The sequence below is a fragment of the Lissotriton helveticus genome, chromosome 2_1 (genome assembly GCF_964261635.1).
Source record: "Lissotriton helveticus chromosome 2_1, aLisHel1.1, whole genome shotgun sequence".
In the NCBI taxonomy this organism is placed as follows: Eukaryota; Metazoa; Chordata; class Amphibia; order Caudata; family Salamandridae; genus Lissotriton; species Lissotriton helveticus.
The window spans coordinates 883,860,906-883,884,792 of record NC_136059.1 but is presented as its reverse complement, the minus strand read 5'-3'; the positions used below and the strand labels follow the sequence as shown (position 1 = coordinate 883,884,792).

General features: G+C 39.9%; 1 protein-coding gene across 1 annotated transcript in view; it reads right to left on the bottom strand.

Annotated features, from left to right (window-relative positions):
* Nucleotides 1-10,004: 10,004 nt before the first annotated feature.
* Nucleotides 10,005-23,887, bottom strand: part of ADAMTS19 (ADAM metallopeptidase with thrombospondin type 1 motif 19) — a 1,315,906-nt gene continuing 1,302,023 nt past the window's right edge. Inside the window, exon 23 of the mRNA XM_078675613.1 lies at nucleotides 10,005-14,284. Coding sequence (XP_078531739.1) covers nucleotides 14,133-14,284 — 152 coding nt within the window. The 3' untranslated portion in view covers nucleotides 10,005-14,132. The remainder of the gene's footprint in view (nucleotides 14,285-23,887) is intronic.

The window sequence follows — 23,887 nt, the reverse complement described above, 5'->3', positions numbered from 1 at the left end:
AATTGAATCACAATGTCGTGTAGGGAAAGCCTCTACCCATCTTGAGAATAAGCATACAATTACAAGCACATATTTCAAACAGTTGTGTAAAGGCATTTCAATGAAATCCATTTGTAACCTGGTAAAGGGACCACCCTCTCGACCAATTATTCCTGTCCCCACCACTGATTTTCTGTTTGGATTCATTTGTTGGCATGACAAACACCTTTGACAAAAAGATTCAGCAATGGTTCTAAATTTGGTATTGAACCATGTTTCTCTAAAAAGTCTGACCATAGAATCTCTTCCTAGATGTGCAGGACCATGATATAATCTGGCCATGTCAGCAATCAAACAATTTGGTAAGACTACTCTGCCATCTTTGTAAACCCACACTCCATCTTCTTCACGTGGTCTACAATCTGATCTTAACCATAGGTCTTTTTCATCATCTTCTGCTTCGTTTTGTAAATCTCTAATCTCATGCCATGTTTCTACAACAGTTGTTAGCATTAATGAATTTGAATCAGTTTCTTTACTCCTCTCCCGATTGTATGAATAATTTTTCCTTGCGCAGTACTTTGCTGTTTCGTCTGCGAAGGCATTTCCCTTGGAAATATAATCAGTTCCTCTAGTGTGCGCTGCACATTTGACGATGGCAATTTCTTTTGGTAATTGTATTGCTTCAATTAATCTTCTAATGAAAACTGCATTTTTAATTGGTGATCCTGTTGATGTCATGTATCCTCTCTGTGACCAGAGTTGTCCATAATCATGTACAACTCCGTACCCATACTGACTATCAGTAATGATGGTAACTCTTATATCCTTTGATATTTCACATGCACGAATTAAAGCAATCAATTCAGCCACTTGTGCTGAACGAACTCCTTCAAGACATGATGCTTCTTCAACATCTACAACTGTACAAACTGAGTATGAAGCTTTCAAGACACCTCCTTCGGATCTTAAGCATGAGCCATCTACAAAGTAGACAAAATCCGATTCAGACAAAGGTCTGTCTTTGATGTCTTTTCTTGGTTTAGTGCAGAATTCCATGACATCTAAACATTCATGTTCAGTTTCAATGTCATCAACAATTTCAGAATCAGGCAGTAATGTAGAAGGATTCAGATTCAAACATCTTGAAATCGAAACATTATCTGCTCCCAGTATGATTTTCTCATACTTTGTCAATCTGCTACTTGTTAAATGTTGAGTCTTACCTCTTGTCAGTAATATTTCAACTGAATGAGGCACAAAAACTTTTACAGGAAATCCCATAATGATTCCTTCACTTTGTTCGAGGCTGATACTTGTAGCTGCAACTGCTTTCAAACAACCTGGTAATGCTTTTGCAATTGGATCAAGAACTGCAGAGAAGTATGCAATAGGTTTCTTTAAATTTCCATGTCTCTGTATTAACACAGATAATGCACATCCTTCTCTCTCACTGCAATATAGTTCAAAATCTTTCTCATAATTTGGCATACCTAAAGCAGGAGCTTGACATAAGCTCTTTTTCAGGTTCTCAAAAGATTCCATCTCAGCATCATTGAGAATGATTGGATCTTTTACATCTGATTTAGTCAGTCTTTGTAGTGGTTTTGCAATTACTGAAAATCCACTTATCCATTGTCGACAGTAACCTACCATTCCCAAGAACATTCTGACCTGTCTTTGTGTTCTTGGTGGTAACATTGCTTGAATCATTTTTATTCTCTCTATTGTTACTTGTCTTTTTCCTTTTGCAATTCTGTGACCAAGATATTTTACTTCTTGTTTGCAAAACTGTAGTTTTGCTGGGGACACTTTATGTCCTTCTTCTGCAAGGCGATTTAACAGAATTATTGTGTCTGTTACACAATTTTCTCTTGTCTTTGCAGCTATTAACAAATCATCAATATACTGTACCAACGTAGACCTACCTGGTAAGTCTAAATCTTCTAATGATCTTTTTAACAATTCATTAAAGATTGAAGGACTTTCTGTATAGCCCTGAGGGATTCTTGTCCATCCAAGGGTCTTACCTTGGAATCTGAAAGCAAAGATTTCATAACTGTCTGGATGTAAGGGAACAGTAAAGAATGCATTGCAAAGGTCAATGACTGTGTACCATTCAGCATCATGTGGAATCTGAAATAGAATTACTGCTGGATTTGGAACCACAGGACAACATGGAATGACAATTTGATTAACCTTTCTCAAATCTTGTACGATCCTAAATGTTCCGTTAGACTTTTTAACTCCCATAATTGGTGAATTACAAGAGCTACTCTTCATTTCCTTTAATACACCTTGCTTGATTAATTTTTCAATTATAGGTGTAATACCTTCAATTGTTTCTGTTTTCATTTTATATTGTGGAGTATTTGGAAATTCTATTCCCTGTTTCAATGCAATTTTTACAGGATCTACGTTTTTCATTAGACCCATCTCATTCCCAGTAAAATCCCATATTTCAGATTTCACTGCTTCTTTTAGTTCTTCAGGTAAATCCTTTTCTTGAAATGCAGGAAACAATTTTGTTTCTTCTGCTTCCATCATCATCATTGTCATTCTGTATAAACCATCTTCCTCCATTGTTTGTAACTCAACTCCATCAGGAGAACAATATATTCTGCAATTCATTTTACATAGGATGTCTCTGCCTAATAGATTTACTGGACTACTATTACAAACCACAAATCTGTGTTTGTCTCTGTAGTTTCCAATTTCAACTGGTACTGGATCAGTTAAATCTGTTTTAATTTGTTGATTACTTACTCCGACAACTTGGATGGTATCCCCAGAGAGAGGCAGGTTTTCAATTTCCACTGATCTAACAGTAGAACGGGTAGCACCAGTGTCCAGTAGAAAAGTGATGTCTACATCATTAACTTTCCCGTTTACATAAGGACCAGACTGGTCAACCTCAAGAGTGGCTCCAACAACACACTCTTCCTCCTCTCTCGGGCACCGTCAGCAATAATCATCAGAATCACTGTCATGACTTTCTGCTAATAAAAATTGTTGTGAAGCATTTTGCATTTGAACCCTTTGCTGCTTTTGCTGTTTTTGTGGTTTTATTACCTGTTCACTTCCCTGAAATCCCACGTTTGGATTATATTTTTGGACTCCCCCACAATTCGGGAAAGGTGGTTGTGGCAATTGGTCTTGACGATTATTCACCTGTTGTTGTTGCTGTTGCTGTAACTGTCGCTGAATATTAAATTCGTTTAACCCCTGTTGCATCTGTAGTTGTTGCTGCAGGTTAACACCATTCTGCATCTGTGGATTCAATAAGGGATTCTTTAAGTTTTTAGGAGGATGAGGACACTCGTCCCTCCAATGTCCAATTTCGCCACAATTAAAACAAGGTAATCTTTGTTTCAGCTCTTCTATCTTTGGGCTAAATTTCTTTGGGAAATTATTACCTTTAAACTTTCCTTGTATCTGGTTTGTATTTCCAGTTTGAACAAAATTAGTGTTCTTATTTCCCATGCTGGCAATTTGTTGCTCAGCCACCTTTACCTGAGCCCACATGGCTTTCTCCTTCAGCTTCTTCTGTTTTACTTCTATTTCATCGCTACAATATTTTGCTTTTCTTAGAATATCATCTACAGATAGTGATTGCCATCCGACAATACTAGTTCTGATCATTTCTCCAATTTCAGGTTTTAGTCCATAAACAAATCTATAGATAAAATGACTCATGTCTTTTTCATCTAATTTTTCATATCCACTGTATTGTTTAAAGATTAACAATAGTCTTTCATAAAAAGAATGAACTGATTCTTTTGTTTCCTGTTCTGTTCTTTCTATTTTAACCCAATCAACTTCTTTGGGTGGAATTTTGTTTTTCATCCAAACAATTACTTTCTCATAAAAATCCATTACAAGTGGATTTGGAGCGCCTGTTTCTTTAATTCGCTCAGGTTCTGCTTTTGGCCAACTAATAGATATTTTACATTCTGTCCAAAGATCAGATGGAACTACAATGTCAAAAAATCCATCTAAATCAATCCACAGAACTTTTGACACTTTGATAAATCTATCAACTTGCCTGTACCACTCGACTGGTTTTTCCCTCAATTTTGGAAAGTCATTTGTAAATAACAGAATGTCCTGTCTCGACCACGGGACATGAACATATCCTCCCCCTGCTACTTCTCTCATTGGAAATTGTTTTGACAATTTATCCAATCTTTCATCTTCCTTCTTTTTCGTCCATTTTACTCTCCATTTATTCAGTTCTCCTAGCTTTTTGATATAGACAATCAAATCTTTAATGTGAACTATTCTTCCCATTGAGTTCAAACTCTCAATGTCACTTTCTGAAAAGTCTAATCTGTAATGCTTTGCAAAATTCTTTTGTTTACTCACATCGATTTCAAGTTCTGCAGCTAGATCCTCTAATTGATCATATTTATTTTTCGTTTTCCATTGAATGCTTTTGCAAATGAATAGTAGTTCATCATCCCGATAGTAATTTAAACTATCTGGGCCAATTGTTCCAATTATTAATTCTTCGATATTCGCTTTTAATTTGGCCACATCAAGTTTTGGTGTGGTTACCCTGACTTCAGGACTCCCCATATCTGACATAGCACCCATTGGTGTTTTTGGAGATAAATCCTCATTAAAAGTTAAATCAGGCATTCTTGATTTAGAAGTGTTTAATTCCGTTAAATCTGAATAAAATTTTTCAGCAGCCTTTTGAATTTCTGTATTTAAAGGAATAGTTAATTCATTTTTGTTTGTATTCTTTTGATCAAATACAGGCTGAACAGGACCAATTGTTACTGGAACTGTGACAGCTTCCATGCCTTTTGTCATTCTTTTAATTAATTCTTCTTTAGATCTTAAATATTCATTATAATCAACATCTTCAACATTTCTTGTCTCTCTTGTATAATCTTTTGGAGGTTCCCTTGCTCTTGGAGTCATTGTAAAATGTCTACCTTCATTTCGAGCATTCTCGAATTCTGATCTTCTAGGAGTTTCAGTGATTTCACAATTATTTGGGTAAAGTTTAGGAGCTTCACTAATTGGAGGTGCACTCGGTGAAGTTTCAATAGAAACCACCGGAGTAGACCATGATCTAGGAGGTCTCAAAGGCTGATTAGGCTGATTCTTTCTAGTAGTTGTATATATTTCTTCCATAATTGCATCCTCAGATTCACTTTCCATAGATTTCCCTGTAGGAGAACCCATTACCATTTCATGAATTAAATACAATCCATCACTCATGTTTCCCTGTCTCCACATTCGCAATCTATCTTCATGAGTTTCTCTTTTCCAAGATGGATTTTTAGAAGGTCTTTTAATTCCACTAGCTTCTCTTTGTAACTGATACATCTCGTCTTCCCACTCAACTAAAGCTTCAAATTGAGTTGGTCTCGGTTTTGGAACAAGAGCATTCATTTTCTCTCGTAAATTTCTTAAAACTCTTACATTAAATGAACCATCATCAGGCCAAGCTAAAACACCGTCGTTTTTAGTATAGCGTTTCCAACTGTCGAACCATAAGACAGTATGATATCCGTATTCACCTTCCATATACGCTGCAGGTGTTTTATACTTATGAAGTAGTTTACCACCTCGCGTTTCGATTTTCTTGTCAGGTGAAAATAAATTCTTGAATTTCTGAAATAATGTTGTCTTTTTCTCAACATGTTTAAAATGATAACTCATTTTTAAAAGTTAGATTTAATCCACAAAATCGTTCGTAAAATATTTCCGGGATGTTCCGCAAAACAACCAATCCGTGCGCGAAACACACCAACAAACCAATGACAGTTGAGCTACGTCACTTTTCTGCTCAACCAATAAATTTGGAGATTTTCTGAAGGACCAATCAGCTCATTGGCCGTCAGAGACTCAAGAGCCAATCAGAATACAGCTTGTGACGTAGGTCACCCAATCCCAGCGCGGCTCTGTGACGTACACAGCAGCTGCGGTTTCTCGCTTCTCACTCCTGGCGCTTACCCCTCCTTCACAAAATCTTTTCACAGCGCCATTTTAAGGACACTTTTCAGTGTAAATTAATTCTTAACAATGACTATAAAGACAACATCTGTTCGTTTCACTATTTAGGATAGTTTACATACATTCAAGTATCCACACTTCGGAATAGGCGGCGCTATTCACACTAAGGATAATATTCAATTGTCAGTAGAGTAACCTTACCCCACCCTTCTAACACGTATAATTATGAACTCGCTTTGCTCTGAACCCACCGCGAAGTGAAAGTTCTAAGAGTTCCACTTGAACATAAAATACAATTCAAACTCGCACTTTTACACGGAAAATTCCCTAATTTCAAACACACATGAAATCCGTACAGGACTCTCACCTGTTTATAGAAATCATGCACCGTTAGCAAAATAACGACGTTATCCGTACAGGGCTCTCACCTGTTTATAGATATGAAACATGTACCCGTACAGGACTCTAACCTGTTTATAGATAATCATGCACCGACGTTAATTTTACCCTTCACTCAAGCTCGGGTATAACTAATACTCTCATCACAGTGAGTTTTATGGAAGGCGCTTTGTCCCTATTCTCATGCTGCTTTAATTTCTTAGAAAACCCTCACTATACAAGATTCAGACCTAGCCCTAAAACTGTGCTGCTCGGCGACAACACTATGGTACTCGGCGATACCTCTTGTGATACTCGGCGATATCACTACAAACAGAACAGATGGCTTGCGTGACTAATTTCTCGCCACACAATCTATACCGGTATAGCTTACAGATAGCACGAAAAACGAACTCAACAAGTGTTAAAACATCGATCCTATTTCCATACCATAACGCAACCCTTAGCAACCAACATATTACCTTGGTTACCCCTTAGCAACCATCAATTTCTGCTACCAGAGAATTGATCCAGCGGGCTATAGAAAATATATCATAAACAACGCTACCCAACTTCATAACCTATAAACAAAATTCTATACTAAATATGGACCCATTTATGAACCTGATATATTTTGGGCCTACTGAATCAGGTGGTCAGAATAAATCTATATATACATTATCTATAAACTATATACATATTTATACATTTGTAGAAAGAATATTGTCATTAGAATAAAACCCAACCATTTAAATGACCACCATAGGCGACGTGATCTAGCTAATAGTAACCTACACTTCTGAATAACCAAGACCAGCTTGTTTGTCAAAAGTAAGATTTTATTTACTAATTTATGGTATATAAGTTGAAAGTTTTATGAATGAAATTTATTAGCAATAATGCAAACATGATTATAATGAAATATGAGAAAATTACTATTTAAGCAAATGAAACAATTTTAAAGAAAATATATAAAGTTTAGCATTTCCAAAACCTAATTCCCTAACTGAGCTAAATAGATAGAAATTAAAGTAAAGTTCTTTGAGGATTCTTACGTGCTCCACGCAAAGTCCAGCAACACATCACCCTCATCGGAAAGTCAGAAAGCAGCAGCCAGCCCATCCCTAAGGGCATGACTTTTTATACCTTTCTACGCTAACTGAACTAAGCAAAGGAAAATTTTCAGAAATCTTCGACGTCCCATTGGCTGAGAGTGACAAGTGACATGTCACCTAGTTATCAAAAAGTTCCACTAAATCATATTTCATAGAGACCATTGTTCCTTCCACGTGAAGCCAGAAGCTTCCTCATGTTGCAACAAATGTATTAAGTCATTCTCGCAGCGTCCATTGACTTTCATTATACTTCCGCGGATGCCAAGTTAAGGATTGACAAAATGTTCACTTTCGACCTTGGCCATGTCCGACAGAATGATGTCAGCTCATCAGTTTTTGCTTTGTGAATGCAGCTTTAATAAACGTTTTAATTCAGAATGGGCGTCTCGTGACTTTCTGCAGAATTATATGTCAGCTCTTTTTCTGCGGTTCAAATGACTAGGCCCAAAAGCAGGCAACTTATGTTTTCTAGTATAAAACAAACACAAGAAAAGTATTAATGTAAGAAATAAAGTAGATTCTGTATCCACCCCATGGTTTACTAATTAATTAACCCACCCGATTAATCAAAATGTTACCTAGCCATTGCAAACAATTAAAGCAGCGTTTATATTTACCAGTCTCCGTTTTTCCATGAGACCCATATGCACCTAGAATAGTAGAAATGACATCACACAGACAAGGAAAAGCAAAACAAGCACATGCTTCCTTTAAGTTTGCAGCAGTTAGTAATGACAAAAACGAAAACAATAAATTATTTTATTATTTTGCACAAACAAAAAGATGCAACATTTATGCACGTTTATGAGCACACATGTTAGTCCCCCCACGTGTAAAGTTTAATCTAAGTTGTATTAGCATAATATATCACAAATCATTAATATTATTAATCATGTTATGGAAATGTGACTTTGCGAGTTTAAACAAAATTTTGTTTTCTATCTCGCTCCATCAGCCGCACCCAGCAGCAAAAACGGCACAGATGCGTGATGCATCTGTGCCGTAAAAGTGACGCATTGCTGGAGTTGCGCCGCAAGTGCGACGCAGCTCCAACAATGCACTGGGGGCCCTATCTAGTTAATGCTGCGTCAATCCTTACGCCTGCTTCAGGCAGGCGCAGGGTTTTGACGCAGCATGGGCCTAAAAGTGACTGAGTGAAATCTTGTAGATTTCACTCAGCCACTTTTAGGAGGCGTTCCTGCGCCGGAACGCCCCCCCCCCCAGCACAGAAACGCCTATATATGGCGCGGGGCATTACAACGTGACGCATCTCCCAGATGCGTCACGTTGTAAGTACCCCCGCACCATGGAGCAGGATTTGTGCCGCCGCTCCGTCACAAAAGTGATGCAACAGCGGTGTAAATGAGGCGCAAGGGGCTTGTAAATCTGCCCCTTAGTTTTTCATGTGTCCCTGCTCAAACGTACCCCTCCCTCTGTGACTGGATGCAGGACCAATGGATCATAAATTGGGTCCCACTATAAGAGTCCAAGCCATCATTGATCCCACCTCACAAAGGGGGTCATCTAGTATTAACTGTTATGACTGGTATGTTGTTCTTGGAACCTGGTAGGGAGGTACAAGAACTTCATTTGACCCATTTGTTTCATACTTTCCATCCTGGGAAGCTGAATGGTGTAGTGGGCTATTGGAGAGGATGTACTATCCAGACCCTTGCCAGAGCCAATGCTATCAGTTCATTTGGGTTCCCAGACCTCCTGCATTCACCTGCACAATACGTGGGTACATTTATGGACTTGTGGGTGAGTTACTACACTGGTTGTTGTTCTAACTAGTAGTAAGAACGTTGCTCTAACTAGGAGTAAGAATGTTGCTGGGTATTGGTCATTGTGAGCGTAGGGTACTTTTTTGCTGTTTGTGTCTTATGGGGAGCTGACATATCACTATAAATTAAAAAACCATGTAGAACTGCATCACTGCTTTAAGGAACAGGAGGAGGTCTTCTTGGATGGGAGAAGCCTATTTGAGGCATCCCTGCCATTTCAGACCACGTGTCATCTGAAAGTATCTAACTGAGGGACATATTATCAAGTAAGGGCGTTACATTATCGCCGCTTTTATCGGCAGGAAACTGCTGATAAAGCTGCGATAATGGGCTTGATAATATGCTCTATGAATTCCAATCGAAGCCGATGTTAGTTGCAGCTGTATCGGCAGTTTCCTGCTGATAAAAGCAGCGATAATGTAAAGCCCTAAGTTGATAATATGCCCCTGAGAGCGGTAGCTTTCTCTTTCGTATTGGAGACTTCTGGGTTTTCTTGCAATGGGCCATGCTCCATCACCTCCCCAACCAGGCTGATATTACAATTACCTGGATACATCTCTATAGTTTGACCTAACTTTCATTGTTAGGCAAAATAAACAATACAAAAAAGAAATAGAAGTAGACAGCTAGAAATAAAAACGGAAGACAAATTATCAAGAGTTGGCTTGAGGAGAAGATGCTGAGAGAGCTAATTGTACTAGGGGAAGCTGAAATCCATGCTTTAAAGAATCAAAAGATGCTAGATAATGACGTCAGATACAGGCAGTTTAAAACGGTTTCATATTTTTATTTTAAATTTAAAAAAGATATAAATCATTTTCATTTTTTTCGCATAGAAAAATAGCTGTATGGTCTCTTACAACACTGTCAAATGTTCTTTTTGTGCAAAACGAAACAATATTGCAGTTTGCTTTAATCAAAAGTTTGTTTTGTCGCAATGAGTGGTGGCTAATGTAATACATTGTAGTCTAGAGACACAAGTAGTACACCGTGCACGATTTATACGTACTATTTTAGATTTACATACATTTATTGGATTTACAGGTACTATTTTAGATTTGCATACATTTATTGTTCAAATAAACAGGAACACTACCCAGGAAGGAAAAAAAAAATAAAGAGCTTTTAATGGACAACAAAATGTCAGGTGGTCTGAAATGTAATCCTTCTACATGGGCAAATAACGAAAGCACAAATACACAGATGAATACACCTCTATAAAAATAGATGCTAATTTAAAATGAACCTTTTTCATCAGCATGCCAATGTGAGTTTGGACGTTGTTACAAACTGCGTAACTGAGTTTCAATAGCACTCTCTCAAACAGTGCAACAGTGATTCAGTGTAAACATTACAGTGTTTAATTGACCACTATTTGAGTGAACATGGTCATTGTTTAGCACCATTATAATCCATATTAGTCGTTTCCGTCCCTGTGACTCTGAAAAAATCCCTGTTTAACATTATTTTCTAACAGAATGAAATAGTGCCGTCACCTACACAACTCGTGCAAAATAACAAGATGCGAGTTACTCAGTCCTTCCTTGAGTTCACCATTCAGGAATAGAGGATGGCCTCACGGTCTTCCATGTGGCATTAATTGTTGAGTAAAATGGCGTCCCCGTAGGCACCTGACACAAACCTATAACTTAGAGCACCTATCAATAACATGAATGCGAACAGGGACTGTGCCCATTGCACAATTGCATGTCCAGTATGGCATGGTCTACATCACGGGGAAAGCAGAAAATGATATTGGGTGTTGCTACAATGTGGGTCTATGTTGCTGCTGCTAACATTATGCAATATTTCTTTGTTGCTAACTCCCCAGCACCAATAAACTAATAATATCATAAACGTGAAGGCGTTATAAACATATTTGGCCATATGTATCAACACATTTCCCCATAGACACAGAATGGGCAAAACCATTTGATACATCTGGCCCATTGTGCATAAAAAGCTTTGCTAAATAGTTCCACCTGACCTGTTGCTGCTCTGCTCGTAGATACCCATATCCCTAGCACGACAGTATTCTTCAGCTTTATCTTTTTGTCTTTTCATTTATATTGCACTAATTGGGTTATGCACCTATGCCCTTCATTACATACACTCACTTCTGCTTTAGAGCTGTGTCCCTTTCAGTATCAACCAATATACCAACAATTGTGCATTCATGTTCATATCAAGCAGGCCTACTTCTAGATGCATAATTCTCTTTCTCTGCAGTAGGCCGACGTCGCAGTGACCCACAACCGGCCTTTCTGCATTTCTAGCATCTTTTCGCAAGAGATCTGCAGCATTCCCCCTCCCTCGCCAGCTCCTGCCAATGTACCAGATGTCCGCTGAGGCGGCAGACATCGCTAAATCCATGGTACGGTTACTGTGAACTCTTAATCAGCCCCTGAGCTATCAAAGCAGAAGCTAGCAATGAAGACTATGGTGCTCACTACACTTTTTAGCCACCGGTGGAAATGGACATCCGAGGAGAGGTTTATTCATGTAACTGATTTGGATTATTTTGATTGCATGCCATCAGAAGCCTAACCTCGTCCTATTTTGTCTCATCTATCCATAAAAGAAGGCTGCCTTGATTCTTTTAGACCTCTCGACGGCCTTCGACACCGTGAGCCATGACATTCTCATCTTGAGGCTACGTGGGCTGGGAGTCTCAGGTCTGGCATTAAGCTTGCTTAGATCTTACCTTTATAATAGATGCCAGTTTGTTCAGATGGATGATCAATGCTCAAAGCAATTCTTACTTCCATGTTGGGTCCAGCAGGGCTCTTCTTTGAGCCCTTCGTTGTTTAATTTATATGTTACCCCTTTAGCGGATGTCATCAGGTAGCTTGGTTTTTCGTTAGTATCTTATGCTGACGATACTCAGATCGTGGTTTCTATCTCTGGCAATCCAGATGAGACAGCAGCTCGTTTCAATCAATGTATGACATCTGTAGACTACTGGATGAATACAAACTGCTTAAGGCTGAACGGAAGTAAAACCGAGGTGCTTCTTTTGGGCCCAGATCCCTCCATATGGTCCGAGAAATGGTGGCCTCAGTCGATTGGTACTCTTCCTATTCCAGTAAAAAAGGCCCAACATTTGGGAGTAATTTTTGATGACGGCCTTACATTTCGATCTCAAGTTAATAAGGTTGCTTCTCAGGTACATTTAACCTTAAAAATGGTTTGGAAGGTGAAACCTTATATCCCGCCATCTACCGTCAAGACACTGGTAACATCTTTGGCCGTAGCTAGATTGGACTATGGCAACACCCTGTATTTGGGTCTTCAAAAACAACGTCTTGCCAAGCTCCAACGGGCTCAAAATTCTACTGCTAGGATGCTGCTGAACATTCCTAAGTTCCAGTCGGTGTCCCAGGGCCTTTAACATCTTCACTGGTTGCCGGTGAAAAAAAGAGCGGAATTCAAGGCCTTATGTCTGACCTTCAAAGCACTTCAGGGGATAGGACCTAAATATTTGAAACAACACCTCAAATGGTATCTCCCGAACAGAACACTTCGTTCTGCCACAAGCAAACTTCTCCAGGTATCTAAAATCAGAAGGGTGCGTTGGGGAGGAAGTAGTTTCTTTTTCCATACTGTCAAACTGTGGAATAGATTGGCATTATCTATAAAGAACAGCACAACTCTTCTCTCTTTCAGAAAGGCGATAAAAACTTGTCTTTTTATGCACTGATTCTCTCATTGGTATTGTCTCCTCCACTGTAGCGCCTAGACGCCCTTGGGCAATCGAGCGCGATATAAATCATAAATCATAAATCATCATCCGTTGTGTTGATCATTTGTTATTCAAGGGCCAATTTCACACATGGGGTTCTCTGAAGTCAAACTAATCGTCTTAAAATGTAATCATCAAATTCCTCTTTGCCTCATCTCATGTAGCTCTGGCAGCAGCTGCTCAGCTAGCCCTTTTCAGCCCTATAACATTCCCCTTATCCATAATTCCGTACCTCCTGGCCAGGATAAGAGCATGCCTTTAAAAAGTTGTCCAACAATTACTCCCTTTACTTGTGCCTCTGTGATACTTCATTCAGACTCAGTTTTCAGCTATATCTGTCTTTAAAGTACATCAGCTTTGTAGTAGGCCCTCATCTGTGTGGGTCTATAATTTGGGTATAGCACCGTTAAGGACCCAAGCAACCAGCTATTATGCTATATTAGCCAACCATGGCTTTCTTAACATGAGGGATTCCAACCAAAAATGTGCGAAATCTACATCTTCTATACTGAGCCGCAGCCTGGCCCTAGTTCATACTAAAGTTTACAGCTGAGCAGTGTTGTCTTAATGTTGTTCTTTCCCCCAGAAGTCAGGTTTTGCTACTTAGAGAGTAAGAAGGATACACTGTGGCGAGGCAACCACAACGCAAGTGAAATCCTAGATTGCAACATGAGTACACATTTGCCGGTTATAAGGGAAGTATATAAAAGGTGATTTATTCTGACCTGCGATGTGTGTGACTTTATGGTATGCATTTGAATATAAAAGAACATAGAGGATCACCTAAAATGCCATAATCACAGACTCATTTGCTACACTATCCAGCAATTTGGTTTAACATCTACCTATATAGTCTAGATAAAAAAAAGTTATCTAAGTAAGAACAATTTATAGTTTAGTTTTCTTGATGTCAGAGAAAAATAATTGTTTACATATATCTTTTTTGCCTTGTAGGTGTGCACACAATTGATCACAGGAAAGGCACCAAACAAAACAATAGCACCAAGTACACAAAAATAAATTAACTTGATTAAATTATAAGCAACGTGACGATATTTGTTTGGAAAAGTAAAAGTGTGCTACTTTGTGTGTGTGTGTGTGCTTTGCGTGTTTTTTATTATAAATAATAGGATTGCAAATGTCTGACAGCCTTGAAGACAGAGGTCAACTTCTTTGTTGCAGTTTTTTAGCATAAAAGTCTCTGCATGTTTGACAGCAGCGCTGGTACCACCTCATGTCCTGACACAGGTTCTTTTCTCGTATGACTTTACAGTACACAGGCCACTGGTCCTGGAGGCACTTGAATGTTAAAGCAGCTGTGAGAAAAGAAAGGAACACATTACCAGTGAGTAATGCAATTAGGGAAGAAAAACAAAAGGTTTCTTTATCATAAAAGCACTGGTTACAAAGCGGCGCAACTTGCAAATCTAAATATTCCCAGCAATAAAGGTAACATGAAACACAGACAATTTCTGTCACTCAAACGTTACCCTTAGACCAGCATTTCAAATTAAAAGTTTCACCTAACGGCATTACACCTAACCCTGGGCGTAGTTCGCATTGTAGTGCTACGAGTAGCTAGGCGAAGTGCACTTCGCACTACGCAAGCTACGTGTAGGTACGCGAACTGCGTAGTGCACGGTGCAAAATTCTGTTCGCACTGATTGCTCAGTGCCGAGTGCTTGTATGCACTGTGCAATCAGTGCAAACCGCATCTTGCACAGTGCAAGCGACCACTCGCAATGAGAAACCTGACCTCCCCGCGTTGAGAATCTCACCGGGAGGTTTATTTTCCAGCAACTTGATGTTGCTAATCACGAATGAGGAAAAAGTCTCGCCGGGATGTCATTTTGCTCGCTCGCGGTCTCCAACTTGACGTTGAGGACCACGAGCAAGCAAAAAATGACTGCTACGCTACGCATGTTTGCACTGTGCTACGTGCAATTCGCGTAGTGCGAAGTAGCGCAAACTTCGCAAACTATTTCGAGCGTAGCATAGTACTTCGCCCAGGGTTAATTACACCACAGCATTTCATAGGTGTATACATACTTGTGTCAGATTCAAAGGAACCAGTCGTAAGATTTCAAAACATTTCTGAATAAATATCTTTATCAAGAGCAGCACACGATTCCCAGGGCCAAAATCCAGCCGTATCCAACCGTCCAACTGGCTCCTCATAGAACCCCATGCCAGAACCTGGCTTGGCAGTACTTTCCACATTCTACCTAAAGAACATCCTCTTAAATTTACATCCAGTTATATCCTATGACACACCTCCCCTTTACACAAAATTGAAAATAAAAATCGAATAAAATGAGAAAATATTTATTTTTAAATAAGATAAAAAAACGGAATAACTCTTTGACTAAATACATAGTTAAAATTGAAATTATGACAGGACGTAGTCCTTCAATGCTTGGGAACAAAAGTACATCTTTGTGGTCTGGCATCAGTGGCAGGCAAATATGAGTTTGCTGAACTTTCTACCCCAGCCCTCTACACAGATTACTGTTTCTGTCTCCAGTCCAACACTTGGCTCCCCGCTCTTCTGTTATTGATCTTAACCCTGGCCACATATCTTTTGTTCTACTACTTTCAACTCCCCACCATGACAGCATGCTTAGAAAACGTAACCACACGTGTGCTGGGATAACATTTCAAATATCCTTTCTTGGTCCCTAGAGGTCTGCGGATTCACAAGTTCCCCCACACATAATTCAACTTCCTTCACTAATTTCAGAACATCATATCTAAGTTTCACATTCTTCTGGCCATCAGTTACCCTCTGATATACATCCTCTAAATTGATCATCTCATCCCCAGTCATTGCTTTTTCCAACACCCAAACTGGGGACAAATATTTAGACAAAAGTCTTCCTCTTAATAAAATGAACAGTTACGCTGGTTGTGGAATGTGAAGTATTATGATAACTCCACAACCTCTCAGAAAACACAGCACTAACTTTTTGACCTGACTTGACTGCCAACTGGATGGTGTCATTCAACATCCTATTGACCCTCTCCACCATTCCATTACCTTTATGTCTGTATAATGCAACGGTCAAATCTTTCACACAAAGCAAAGGCAAAAACACAACCATTTAATAAGATTTAAACTGCACTCCATTGTCAGTCACCAGACACTTGGGTACTCCTTCCCTCCAAAATAAGGACTTTAAGAATTCTAGCACCGCACTTGTGTTAGGTTCCTCCAAAAATTCGCATTCTACCCACTTGAAATAAAAATTTATCAGCATTAATGCATATCTACAGTTCTCTGGTAGGTTATATAATGGACCAATGAAGTCCATGCCCAACTTCTCCCATGGTATTATAAGAAACTCCACTGTTGTTAATGAACCATTAGATGTATGAAGCGACTTGTCAGGTTGGGCACATATTGCACAACACTCCACAAACACATCCACCTCTGTGTGCAAATTGTGTCACCAATAGTTCACTCTCAATCTCTTTTTCATGCCATTTTGCCGTAAAGCAATCAAACAAGACCTTAGTGCCACTGGAGGAACCAACCCCCCCCTCAAAATCTAACCTCCCTCAGTATACAATTCATCCTTACCTTGAAAATAACTTTAGGTCCCTATCCAATTTATTCTCTCTAGGCCTACCTCCAACAGTACATTGTCCCATCTGAGATGATCAAAAGTCACTAGCCCTACACGGCTGCCCCTCCTGCAACGTAATTAGTTCCACACACCCACATGCACACCTGCGCCGTCTCCTTAAAGGATCTCCGATAAAGAGCCCTCTTGCGGGGCCCATGGAGGACAGCAGCGCCACCCCCATGAGAAGCAACGCCCGATGATGAAGCATGACACTTGCAAGGGGTTGTGAGGACACTACATCTAAAAGGAGAAATTCCCCCCACCTTCATCCGCACCCAACTGCAGTGAGAGACTACTCCCACACTCTTATCAACCACAATAGGTCGTCTTTCCCTCCTTTCTTTAGTAACAGTTACCCCTCAGTGTGACTCCATGCTCACACAGACTTTTCAATACCTTGCCCAAATCTACAAATGATTCAGCTCTGTATCAGAAAATGCCAGAATGTCTTCCTGGTACGCCATCACAGTTTTCATAGACCCAAACATGTTGAACATTCATTTTTGAAAGACTGATGCTGTCGGGCATAAGCCAAATGGCATGCACAGGAATCTAAAGACTCCAATGGTATTTTAAAGGCATCAAATCACAAGATTCCTGACTAAGCTCTACTTGATGATATGCTGCCCTAGAGTCTAACACAGAAAATATATTTGCCCTACCCAGCTGACTCAACGTCTCCTGTATTGTGGGCAAAGGAAATCAATCCTCCAAAATGTTTTTGTTAAGTGACCTGAAAGCAACACAAAGTCTTAACTCTACCATTTTGCTTTGCTCACACATAAGGAGAAATCAACTGCAATGAGTCTACTGGTTGTTTAACCCCATCCATGCAAAGCTTGTCGAAATGTTTCAACAACCCCCTGATGCACAAAGTAACATCTCTCACTTTGTGAATAGTAGGTATATAATTGGGATAATCTTATGTTCAAAGCCTTTAATTGTATCAAGCCTATCTACAAAGAGTGATTATTGAGTGGCAAGAAGTTGATTTAAAGAGGGTGAAGAGCACTCTTCAACGTCAACCAGGGATATGGTACATCCGTTGCCAGTTCTTAACACCATCCCCAAGGAACCTTGGTCCTTCTAATCCAGATTGCTGTACCCTCTTTTCGCCACATATATTTCAGTATATATTTTTCTGTCCTTATACATGATGCATCCTTGAAAATAGCCCATCATGTCGATGTCAAAGCCACCAAATGTCCCAGTACATATATCAGGGGGAGTCAACTTTAACTCTTGCCATCCTTTATCATACAATTGACCAACCACAATGGTAACTGGTGAACCCAAGCTAAATGTAACTTCAACATCCACTTCCCCTATCATGGCATAACATGCAGGGCCCTCAATCTTTTTGCCAGTGTCAACAGTCTTGACTGATAGCACCAATATTCCCATTACTAAAATGGTTTCATCATCAATTTTCTCACCATTCCATTGTTTCAAAATACCTTTCTGTACATTCATACACACCCATGCAAAATAACCAGTTCTTTTACATTTCAGAAATGTCAGCCCAATGCAGGGTATGTTTCTGACTTCACAAAATGCGAATTAGAAGCACAACTGAAGCAGTTGTTAGATAATTGAACAGGCGTTTTAAAAGAATATCTGCTATTATAATATGAAAAAGTGTTGGTATGTTTTGACGTGACAACATTGATATTTTCACAACCAACATTTGTGTAAATCTACTCAGTTCTTTTGATGCCATATCAGATCTCTCAAACCCTTGGCAATTTCAAGGGTTCTTTGTAACATTGGATTTCTGTAACAAAGACGTTTTTCCTTTATTCTGTCAAAACAATTGGCAGCTATTTGATCTCTCAGTTAATTGTCTAAATTCCCATCTAACTCACACGTAGCTGCCAGTACTCTGAGTTTTGCAAGGAACCTATCAATAGATTTGTTTTATTGTTGTCGATGCCTAGAAAATCTACGGCTTTCTATAATTATACTGTTGTCAACTTTAAAATTGTTTTGCATTCTATGTATTTGTTCTACATGAACATCTCATTCATCTGAACTTGGAGGTAACAACATAGGCAAATGATCGAAAATTCGTTGACCCTCTGATGCTAGTGAATTAAACAGTAATGCTTCTTTTCTTATGGGATCAAATTTGGTGCCATCAATAGCTATTAATTAACTATCAAATGTTTTAAGATATTATTTCCACTTATTTTTTTGCACTCCTGGTTCAAGCAAAAATGCTGCAGGTGCTATTATGTTTTGCCTGGTGAGAAGTCCCAAAGAACAGTAAAAAGAAATAGAATTATAAAACAGAATGCAAATATAACACAACGTAACACTAAAACTCCTTTCAGGGATATCAGTACATGAAACCAATGTCATAGCATTGGCTGGAGCAGTTCTCCAATGAGCATGGAAATAATTGTGGCCAATCAGCATGCAAGTCTTATTCCTGATGCAGCACCTTGAAGACAGTAGTACCAATCAGCATGCAGCTCTTATTCGTGAAGGAGTCCCTTGAGGACAGTGTAGAATAATGTATTACACTGGTTACGGAGAGCAGTGTACATCTTGAGCTTTAACACAATGCCTGTATTTACACTGTTTGTACAGCTTAAAGGGCCCTGGATTGAAATGTGTGCATCAACAATATGCATGTATGTATATTCCTTTCTTCTGCATGACTTAATTTCCCCATCTACAATATTCTAATGCCCTTCAAGCGCGATGTCAGCTTTGGAGCAATGCGGGATATCATGCTGAGTGGCTTTGCTTAAGCCACTGCGCGTGTAACAATGAGGATAATCACAAATTTAAAGAAACCTCAGGCGGCCACTTTGAATTGATTGCACCAATTTTTTAACAAAATTCTTGCATATCATACCGCACAGTAGCAGTAGTATTTACACGTTCAAGGCTGAAGTCATCATCATAGAGGTGCTGTTCCTTAAATTGAACTCACGCTCATCGCCAAATATATTGTGTGAGATTCAGAGGAACAGGTCGCAAGATTTCAACATTGTTATTACTAAATATCTTCAGCAAGAACACTACACAGTTGCAAACATCAACCTCCAGTGGCCTTCTCGTTGAACCCCATGCCATCACCTCCTATGGCTGTACGTTCCACATTCTACCTAAAGAACACCAGTTTAACCCCTTAATTGCTGCCGTCGGCCAACGGTCGTCACGGCCACTACCTCCCCAGTGCTGCGCACGACCGTTGGACGTCCAGTTCAGCACTGGATAATGGACAGCGCAGCACTGGGGAGGTTTGTTTACAAGCTCTAAAGGGGTTAAAGTTACATCTTATTACATCCAATAACAACACTAAAGCACTGCAGCATGTTGCGGTTATATAAACAGTAATTGACTTGACACTGCCATCAGTATTTGTGTACCACAGTGCTGACAGTGGAGATCCCTTCTAACACTTTTGGCCTGTTAGAAGCAATTCAAGCCGGAGTTTAATTGTACAACAGAAAGGTGCATTATTAGAGTGTGGCCAGACGTTGTGCAATAGTGTCAAAGTTGTGATCCTATTGTGTAAAGTATGATCTTTGTGCTAAGATGCAGCTGCTATGTTATTGTCACATAAAGTTGCATTTGATATCTTACAGTCTCTTGGCTTGTATAGTTGGAATGTACATGGGTAAGTGAAGGGAGAGCTGGAATTAGATTGAAGTGTGTTTGTTTATTGCTGTAGGACATGGATACTCACAAACATTTTTTCAGCGGCCAAAAGGTATGGTATATGATTTCACCAAAGGACGCACTGAGGCCTTTAGGGTGGCGATCAGTGTGTGTGGAAGGTGGCTGTAGGAGAAGTGAAGCATGTAGATGGCATGCACAGTGAGTCGTGGAGTTATTTTCAGGGTATCATACCATACTACCCTCTAAATTAAGCAACCATTCTCTAGAAGAGTCATCGATTTGACAATACTTTGTCATGCAGTATCTGAGCTATTATCCCTCTAAGAACCTTGGGGTAAGCCTTCTCTGTTTGCTATTGCTACCTTTGGTGAGGCAGATAAACAAAGGAAAAAACTTGATGATTGAATAAGAATACAATAGGAATGTAGGCCTCACAATCTCCTTATGCCTTTTGTCTCATATCTGAAAACATTAGGAGTCCTTTAAAACAGGTTCTGCTAAGGTAGCACGTGCTATAAAAACACAAAGACCCCCAAAAAATTGTGCAAATCACTGAGTTGGGCAGTCACACATTTGCAATCTCCACCACTAGAGATGAGATACTGTGAAAGTTTTAGCTGTGTCACTATGAGACCTAGAAAAAAAGACCTGTTAAAAAAAAAAGACGCAGAGAAATATGTTCATAAAAAGATATGTTCATAAAAAGATTACTCAAGAGTGCACAATTTCTCACAAGAGGAGGTCGACATTAACAAAAAAAAAGAATTGTTCTCATTCCATAGTTTCTATCCTGCTTGTTACACAACAGCTGGGGTCTTAGTGGTTCCAATTGTGAGACTCAGGGACTCTCACCTGCTACTGAAGTGGTAGTCTGATCAGAGGACAGATTTCCATGGCCTGAACTTCCAGGGACCCCACTCTCCTGCCCAATCCAGGGACAATGTGATGAATTTGGCCCAGCAGTTCCTGATCTTCTTCAGAACTCGGGCAGGAGGGGCAGAGGCACAAATGTGTACAGGAGTCCAATGCACCTCTCTAGTCTGAATTTTCATTTGTGAGAGTGTGTTCTTGGAAGTTCCAACATGCAGAAGTTTTGGCACTGCAAGCTCCTGATGGTCGCAAAAAGGCACAGCCAGGGCTCTACTTACTGTTAGAAGATGTCTTGCACCACCTTGGTAAGCAAACATCATTTGTGATATCCAAGGCAGTGCCAGCTGAATTTGTTCTCCAAAGCGATTAAACATTCTACCAGGTGCTTCATAAAGAGGGAGATACCCTAAATCTATTTTTATGTATGGATATACTAGTACATCATATTTAAACAATAGAATAACATATTGATAAATAGCTTCCCGTGTTTCTTCAGTGTAGCCAGTATAATCCTTTTATTGAAAAACACTTTATTCTTTTAAAAAGCTCCACACAATTGCTTGCCAACGCGTTTCATCCCACATGGGACTTCTTCAGGGATTAATGAAAGTCTTATCTACTGATGGTATTATTGAAAGTTCAAGGCAAATTTAAAAGCAGCGAAGAAGGCACAGTGTATTGATAATAAAATTTGCGTTGTCAGTATTTTGTCTGTATGTGCCAGTAAACGTGTGTATGTGTAAGTAAAGTGTGTGGTGCTTTTTAAAAGAATAAAGTGTTTTTCAATAAAAGGATTTTACTGGCAACAATCAAGAAACAGGACCATCTGTTATTTTCATTTGGGAAGCTATTTATCAATATGTTGTTCAATGTACTAGGATAACCATACATAAAAATACTTGTTTTTCTCGTGTGCAGGGTCAACCTTGTGTCTTTGATAGTGGTGGTTTTTAACCACTCTTTTGGGATGTATGCGGGTCACATCCTAGACTCGATGCACCGAGGTACAGTGAAGATTCAATAGGCCTTTACAAGTAGCGACATTTGGTGCTGGAGTTTTAAGCTTAGACCCCTTTCTTTGTTTGTATACCCAGAGGCATAGCACCTCATGGCAAATGACGTAGGACCCCAGACATCACTGCTTGTTAGAGTATCACTAGGTGGTGGTGTGGCCATGATTACCTGCACCAACCTTTGCTTGGTAGATGACAGGAAGACATTCAACGCCGAAAGGACTGCCCTTAGCTCTACCAGATTTATGTGGAGCCGGGTTTCGGCCAGAGACTAGAGCTCTCTGATATCTACCTCTCCCAGATGACCTTCCCAGCCCAGCAAGGAGACATCTTTCACTTCTGTCAGCGGTGGGTGAGGAACAGAGAAGGGTCCGCTGCTGATCAGGCTGTGGTAAAGCAGCTACCACTGCAGATCTTGTGTAGATTCCCTGAAACATGGGTAACATCTAGCAGGTTTCCTTGGTACTGTCCTACTGAGACTTCAGGTACACTTCATATCCCGCATATGCCACCTGGGGAAGTGGACAAGCAGGATATATGAGGCCAACAGGTGAAGAACTCTCAGAGCTATTCTCTCACCAAGATCCAGGACCAAATCTGAAACATCAGGATCACAGTGTGAATATACTGGACTCAGAGCGAGGGAGGAAAGACCCAGAACTGCACTGTGTCAAAAAAGAGCTCCTATTAAAAGAAACCTCTTTGAAGGAGTCAGGAGTGACTTTGGCTGGTTGATCAAGAACCCTAAATATGTCAGAAGGTCCACCGTCATAATGAGGGGATCCACGACTGTCGGAAATCTGCCTCTAACAGCATACAGTGGGTAAAGCTGTAAGGTAGGACAAATGCCTCAGTTCTTCTTCAGAACAAGGAAATAGCGGGAGTAAAAAACAATCCCTATTTCCGATTCTGGTAATCCCTCTCAAGACCGTTCGAGAATAAAGTGTGCACCTCGTGCAACAAGGTCGACATTCCCTCATCTGAAAAATGCTAAGATGTATGAGGAATATGCAGTGGATCAGCAAGAAATGGAAGGGTATAGCCCTGTTGAATGATTTGGGGGAATCATCTGCCAGTCTTAATAGCTTGCCACCCATGAAGAAAATATTTAAGTCTGCCTGAAGGTGCAGCAAAAATTATAAGATTTAAGTAACCCTGGGTGGAGTTTGCTGAGTTTCAGTACGTGGAACTCCACGAAGTGCAAAAAAAAACTCAGTCGCACTACGCGGAGCTATGCGAGCTGCGGAGTACGATAGAAAAATGCTGTCCCCACTGTGCAATCATTGCAAATGGCACCATGCAGAGTGCAAGCAGTCCCTGCTTTCCTTTTCTGCCGCTCGAGTAGATTTTTACTCGAGCGGCAGCTTTCTCAATGCAAACGAGCAGTTTCTCAACGCGAGCTGTCGCAAGCATACGCGACCACTTGCAATGAGAAATCTGAACCCCCCACCCCGCGTTGAGAAATCTCGCCGGGAAGTAGATTTTCCATGCTCGTGCTCACCAACTTGATGTCGTTAATCGCAAATGAGGGAAAATCTCACCCGGATGTTGATTTTTCTCGCTCTGGGTCGCCTACTTGACATGGAGCAATGCGAGCGAGGAAAGAAACTCTTCTCCGCAATGCAAAGCTGAGTTTTTCAGATCTCCGCATAACAAAGAGTGCAGAAAACTCTGCAAACTCAGCGAGCACAGCGGAGTTCACCGCCCAGAGTTAGTTTTAAGATCACATCTGATTTGGAAGAAGCGTGTGCCTGGAATAAATATGCTAAACTGCAAG